The sequence below is a fragment of the Setaria italica genome, chromosome VIII (genome assembly GCF_000263155.2).
Source record: "Setaria italica strain Yugu1 chromosome VIII, Setaria_italica_v2.0, whole genome shotgun sequence".
NCBI classification, from domain to species: Eukaryota; Viridiplantae; Streptophyta; class Magnoliopsida; order Poales; family Poaceae; genus Setaria; species Setaria italica.
Window position 1 is genome coordinate 26,449,557 of NC_028457.1, and position 7,202 is coordinate 26,456,758.

The following is a 7,202-nucleotide window of genomic DNA, read 5'->3' on the forward strand; positions in this document are numbered from 1 at the left end:
AAGCAACAGCACGTCCCACCTATAAACTCATCACATACTCAACATGGCCCTTTGCATGCTGGGGCTGATATGATCGGCCCACTCCCAACAGCCCCAGGAGGATTCAATCGAGTACTCATCGCTATCAACAAATTCACCAAATCGAGCACTCGGGCGGGGGCAGGGGGCGGAGGACGGTGGGAGACGCGGAAGAAGTTAAGGAGACGGAGCGGAAGAAGTTAAGGAGGACGGTGGAAGACTTGGGCACTCGACCGAGCGCTAGATATTTTTTTGCGGGTTTTGCCGAGTGTCTGATCGGGACACTCGGCTAAGATTTTTTTAAAAATAAAAAAAAATTCTTTGCCGAGTGTCCACCCTAGGACACTCGGCAAAGTTTTTTAAAAAAAATAAAAAAATATCTAACAGTTTCGAAAAAATACCAAATTTTCACACAAAACAATATATATTCTCTACTGACTATACAAAAAGTTTTGTAGTCAAACCGAACTCGACCGTCACTTCGACTCTAAATTTTATCGAATCCTTCTCAAAATTACTATTCTTCTTCTCAGATGCTTCGGTTTGTAATCATCGTACATGATGAAATGTGCAAAACCTTCTCAATTTTTTTCCACAGCCTCCACATATTATATCATCACATCATGACAAATCTCATGATTTTCAGACTTTGCTTGTTTTTTTTACAATTTAAAAATACTACTGCCGCACGTTCATGGTCGTGTTTCCTGAACAAGATGTTCGAAATTTCTTTTCATTTCATGGGTCACGTCTCAAATTGGGCCAAATAACATGAATATCATTTTTCTACTCATTTTGTTCCATAATTTGAATCACTTGCAGTTCAAATTTGACTTATACCAAAAATTCCCTTGAAATGCAATTAATTAAATAAATATAGCAAATAAATTCAAAAATATACCAAATTTTAACATGGAGTACCACATGTTGTATGTGGGGAGTAGAAAAAATTTCATGGTGAAAAAAGGAAAAAAATATTTTTTTGCCGAGTGTCAAAAAAAACACTAGGCAAACCCCCCTGTTTGCCGAGTGTTTTTTTTGACACTCGGCAAACCCCCCTTTTTGCCGAGTGTTTTTTTTGACACTCGGCAAAGAGGGGGCTTTGCCGAGTGTTTTTTATTTGACACTCGGCAAAGTCCCGATTTGCCGAGTGTTTTTTTTTTGCCGAGTGTTTTTGGCTTGGCACTCGGCGAAGAGCTTGTTTGCCGAGTGCTCGAAAAAAAACACTCGGCAAAAAAAATACACTCGGCAAATTTAAGATTTCCCGTAGTGAAGATAACATTCCGGCTTCAGACTTTTTTTTCAAAACTACATCAAACCACAAACATTACAAAGGGGTACATATTCCAGGAAAATATGTAGCCAAGACATAAGATCTGATTTACTAAAAAGAAATAATAAAATACAAGAAAAAGATTCAAAATCTCTAACAAGCTATTAAAGTGAATTATAATTAGTAACAGAGGGAGTACATAATCTATATCCAAGATAAAAGACGACGGACAGGTCGGTCATTACCTGAATGCTGGCGAGAGGAGGTTTGTTGAGCCGCCTGAGAAGGTTTTGCACCTGCCACCGCCGCTGCCCGCCTGCAGTCCCCGCCGCTGCACCCTCCATGAAGAGAAAGGCGAGAGCCACAACGAAGCATGCTCGCGTAGTCACTGCCATTAGTCGCTCCAACGAAACAGGCGAGAGCTAGTGAGCTACCCTGTTGGTGTTGGTTTTTGGTAGCTTCGGCTGGTAGGTGTGTTATAACAAGGCCGGCCTTGGCTCTGCCGTATTTTTGGGGCGTCAAAGTCTTTTCAACACTTCACTTGTGGAGGTTCTAGGAAAGGATTCTGCAGTTTCGTGGAGCCGTGGGTGGATTCTTGGTCTTTGTCGATACGTCGAAGGCGACGGGTAACAGAACCGGTCGAGCTAGTTGACCGTTGTTCACACAGCAATAATGCATGTGTTGCACGCCCTAGCCTGTTTCATGCATTCAGACACGTCCTCATTTCCTTTTCCTCTGATTATTGAAACAGAAGCAAAGGGAAAAAAAAAAGCTTGACCTGCAACGCATGTTTGACACGTCCTCATTTCCTTTTCCTCTGATTATTGAAATAGAAGCAAAGGAAAAAAAAAAGCTTGACCTGCAACGCATGTTTGGAATGCGAAGAAATGTTCGATCCTCCAATCTGAAAAGCTTGACGCGCAAGGCATGCACATGGTGTGCCTAACGTACAGAGGACGGTTTCCCTTGAGGCACCATAATCATTCAAGTCTCCGTTGCTCGCCGTCAATTCGCACCTGGTGACATCGCTTTCCAGAAGATAGTAACATTTATCCTTGTGCCCGTTTTTTACCTTTCCAAAAAAAGAATCTAAACATTTTATAATTTAAATCAAAACATATAGAAAATATGTTTCTATGAGGTTTAGAACTTTTACCAGATAGTATCGTCAAAGCGATTGGCTCTGGAGATGGGACTTGCCGTCGTCATATATATGTGCAATTCAGATCATCGAGACGGAGACTCACCTAGCGACGACGAGCCGACAAATCACGTATGCGTACAGCACCACTGGTTACCAGAGAGCATATGGTTTATACGTGCAGCATACAACACCACAGACCCTGTTGACGCTGCAACGTATGGTCGAGGTCGACTCTCCGTCATCTTGCCCGACTCCGATCGACTTTGACCATCTAATGGCGAAATTCCAGAGAGAAGACCACGCAATGCCGCGTCCGGCGAGAAAGCGATACATCTTGGTTTGCCAGTCCAAGTCTTCGAAGGAACTATAGCACAGCGTTTTTCCGTTTTCAGATTGTTCTGGGTGATTGGGACTTGTACAACGCTCACCACTCGACTTCCTGCTGCTTGGGAAGTCTTAGGCAACTACACAAGCGTGTGATTCGGTCTCAAGTGTTGCATGCTGTACAAACCATACTGAGCTCTTGTTTACTTTGCGAATTTGGAAGGTGCCAAATTACTGTAGCAACACTGTAGCGTTTCGTTTGTATTTGTGAATTATTGTCCAAATATTGACTAATTAGGCTCAAAAGATTCGTCTCGCAAAGTACAATAAAACTGTACAATTAGTTTTTGATTTCGTCTACATTTAGTACTCCATGCATGTACCGCAAGTTTGATGTGATGGGAAATCTTCTTTTTGCATAGTGTCAAAGTTGGGAGTTTTGTAGGAAGTGAACAAGGGCTGATTCAAAAAGTAGCAGTGCATCTACACACTACACTGAAATCAAAGTTTGCTGCACTGCACCTCAGTCGATAGTCGTCGTCCATTGAATACAAACCAGCCTAGTGGCATCGATCAATGTCATGTGTTGATCTCAGCACTAACCTAATAACTCAGAAAATGTTGTGCTGAGCCTAGACGAGCTGACCCAATCTGACCCAATCTGGCATGGTCGAGGCCAACTCAATTAAGACAGTTTTTCTCCGACACTCCCAAGGAAAAATGTTTCACGGAGAAAAATTAATGTTCCATGGACAAGGAAAAAACTGAGTACACAATCACATTTATTTATTTCATGGAAGTAGTTATTTTGAGCTCTAAAGATCTCATGGATGTACTATGTCTTGACAATACACTTATCCGCAGTGCAGATACAGTTGGAATAATGTGAAGAATCGGTACTCTTAGCCTAAGAGAGGAAGGAGGTGAATTAGACAACTTAAAAACTTAACCTATGACTTCCACTACTTTGCATCAAAATATAAACTAGATCATGCTATCTATAGTTGATCTAGTGTGAAACACTCATCCCAAAATAACTTTTGCAACCTATAGCGAATCCTATCAAGATAATACTTTAGGAAAGTAAAGGCACACAAGTTGCAAGTATGAAATGCGAAAACGTAAAGAGGGGACGAGGGGAAGCAAACTCTTGACACAAAGATTTATCCCGTGGTATCGGTAGGCACTAAGCCACCAGTAGTCCATGTTGTTGAAGTACTCAAACAAGAGTATTGCTTCCTGGTCACCAAGTCTCTCCCAAGGTGCCCCTTGACTTGCTACAAAAGCTCGGCCACTAAGGCTCACACCAAGTCCCTTCAGTCACCTTGATGTTGTCTTCACTAAGGAGCTTCTCCATGAAGGAAGGGGTCTCCACGTCCCCACATAAGGTCGTCGACGCCGCTCTACACCAAGCTGGAGGGTCGAAGACTTATCGGCGAGCCACCAAGGCTCTAAGGCACTGGCACACCTCTTGTACAGCGGTGGTTCACTCTAGAACCTGATCACTAGGTCGGCACACCTTGCACTCACTCCTCTCTAGGCATATCCTAGCACTAATTACTCTCCTAAGATTGCACTAAGCCTTTGATGGATCACTTAATCACTTTTGGTGGCATGGATGTATTTTTGATGAGTCTTGGTCTTTAATGCATCCCTGGACACTCCAGCAACTCTAAATGAGTGAGTGGTGAGGGTATAAATAGCCCCAAGAGCTCAAAGAGCCGTTGCTCCAATGGCTAGTAAAAAAGATACTATCGGATATTCCGATGATCTATTTTTGACCTGCATCAGAATATCAGGTGCAACTAGCCATTGGCTCCCCACACACAAGTTCCTTAGGAATTCATTCGACACTTTATTCGATGCCCTAATCGGATCATCCGGTACCACTGTTCACGTCACACAGCTGTTGGATCCCCTTGATGTCATTGCTCCAACACTTTCTAAGATGGTGCCGTTGGATCATCCGATGCTGAAGGATTTTTGACCAAAATCTCTCTGGAACTTCTCAAAGAAAATATGCTTCGTCCGATGGTCAACTCCATAGGGTATCGGAACATCTGGTGCTACAGGGTTTCCTCTTCCTCCTCAGCAAATTACTCCGACGCTTGTAAAATTACCTCCATTGGATCATCCGGTGCACTCGAGATTTTTCCCTATTTGTACCCATTGCTCCAATGGTTGCTCCGACACTTCTTAGGTGGGGCATCAAAACATCTGATGGTGTATTTTTTATTCCAATTCATCCAATGCAAGCACCAAAGATACCGTCATTTGGAACTTGACGTGAGGTTGTGACCATGTTGTTAATTCGGGGGTGGCCACCGTGTTGTTTCGATTCTAGTTTCGTCCATGAAATTTTGGTCAAACTATATCCGTTTCTTTGCGGGCGACACATGCATGTACATGTACTAGACGTCACCCGTGTCTGTTAATTAATTTCCGTACTTGTCATTTGGGTAACCGTAACCGAGTGTTTTTCTGTAGCAGTGAATTCTTCATGTTTACTATGTAATATGCTCTTCGATCTCACTGCGAGTTTAGTTAGGATGCCAATTAATTAATATACCTCAATGCTCTTGAGAGGAGCCTTGTTGACCCGCCGGAGGAAGCTTTGCACCTGCCTCAGGCGCTGCACCGACGATGCTCCTCCGGCGGTCGTCCCCGACGCCGCCGCCATTGCTGTTGGCCCCTCAAAGGAGAAGAGCAGCGCGAGAGCCACGACGAGCGCGACCAAGCACTCTCGCTTTGTAGTCGCTGCCATTGATCAAGCTGCTAGCGTGTATTGCCTTACTAAATCTGGCTGTGCTGTGCTGTGTACGTTCTGCATGCAGCTGGGCTTTTAAAGGGGTTGAGAGTGACTGAGTGAGTGGAGACGTCTCGGTCGATGTGGCTGCTAATAACGTGCTTGTTGGAAAGGTAGGAGCACCACCGCGCTCGTGCAGGTGGTGGTGGATTCTTCGAAGACGTCGCAGGCCAGTTGCATGCATTACATATACATATTGGGTTAGTTCCGGCCCAACTATGTATCTTTGTGTCAATCTTTTTATTTAATTTTAGGTAATGAATTCAAAAAATATTTTTATATTTTCAATCATTTTTTTTGAAATATATATATATATATTCTCCAAAATGCGTCGTACGTACGTGTGCAGTATTTACGGTACGGTGGGAGTGGCGGCCGACGGCGACGACCCTGTGCAAGATGATGTCGCCGCGCCCATATACGACGCAGCAGCGTGCATGCACCATCTCATATGTCATCGTCAGTGGTTGACATTCACTAAGGGAGGATAAATCGCCGTGCAACGACCGCCACAGCATTACCATATCCGTTCGGTCAAAGTGTGCGCCAAGATGAATTGGATCACTCTTTCTTATTATTTTTTCTTTGTTGATGAGATGAACCCGATACTATTTCTGTTCTTCCACCCTTCCCAGTGCAACAAGGAGATGCATTCGATCGCTAACCATACATGCATGCACTGGGCCCTTGGCGAGCAGTGGAGATCACAACCAAATTCATTTTAATGCAAAGCGGGGGCCTGGGCCTGGCAGACCTACTTCGCGGTCTGTGAAAGTGAGAGGCACAATTGGATGGATGGAACGCCGTGACCTTCTCCTGGCCGGCAATGCGTGTTAATATAGGTGAGGAAACTCCCCTCACTTGGATTACAAGTTGTGATTCGGCTGGAGATAGAGATACAAATTACAACAGCCTTATCTACAAGATTCTACTCAACAAACCTATCCAGCCAAACCCAACATACCGCACACATGTTTGTTACAATTTATTGTTACAGATATATCTAACAGCCCCCTCAATCATAACCGAGTGAGGTTAAGATTGTGCTTAAAGTTCTCTAGCTCTGCCAAGGCTTTAGTAAACCCATCAGAAACTTGATCTCTGGATGGAACAAAATCTATTTCCAACAGATTTCTGGCAATATGTTCCCTCACAAAAGATAGTCTACCTCGATGTGTTTAGTCCTTACATGAAACACCGGATTTGCAGACATGTTTGGCTCTCATGTTATCACACCACAACTATGCTTTGGCCAGACTTTGTAAACCAATTTCTTTCAACAAAGTCTGAACCCATATGTTCTTTGCAGTAGCATTAGCTATTGATTTATATTCAGCTTCTGCGCTAGATCTTGACATAGTGGCTTGCTTTCGAGCACTCCAATAAATCAAATTCGAACCCAAGAAAATTGCAAAACCACCAGTAGACCTCCTATCATCTAGTGATCCTACCCAATCAGCATCTGTAAAACCACTAACCAGCATTGAGTCTGATCTCCTGACCTTTAAGCCAATCTTAGTATTATATTTCAAATACCTCAATATTCTCTTCACAGCCGCCCAATGCTCAACAATAGGAGAGTGTAGAAACTGACATACCTTGTTAACTGAGAAGGCTATATCAGGTCTGATAAGTGT

At 43.5% G+C, this 7,202-nt stretch overlaps 1 protein-coding gene across 1 annotated transcript in view; it reads right to left on the minus strand.

Moving 5' to 3' along the window:
- LOC101785875 overlaps nt 1–1,771 on the minus strand; it is a 5,012-nt gene extending 3,241 nt beyond the window's left edge. Inside the window, exon 1 of the mRNA XM_004979316.3 lies at nt 1,537–1,771. Coding sequence (XP_004979373.1) covers nt 1,537–1,686 — 150 coding nt within the window. The 5' untranslated portion in view covers nt 1,687–1,771. The remainder of the gene's footprint in view (nt 1–1,536) is intronic.
- Nucleotides 1,772–7,202: the final 5,431 nt, after the last annotated feature.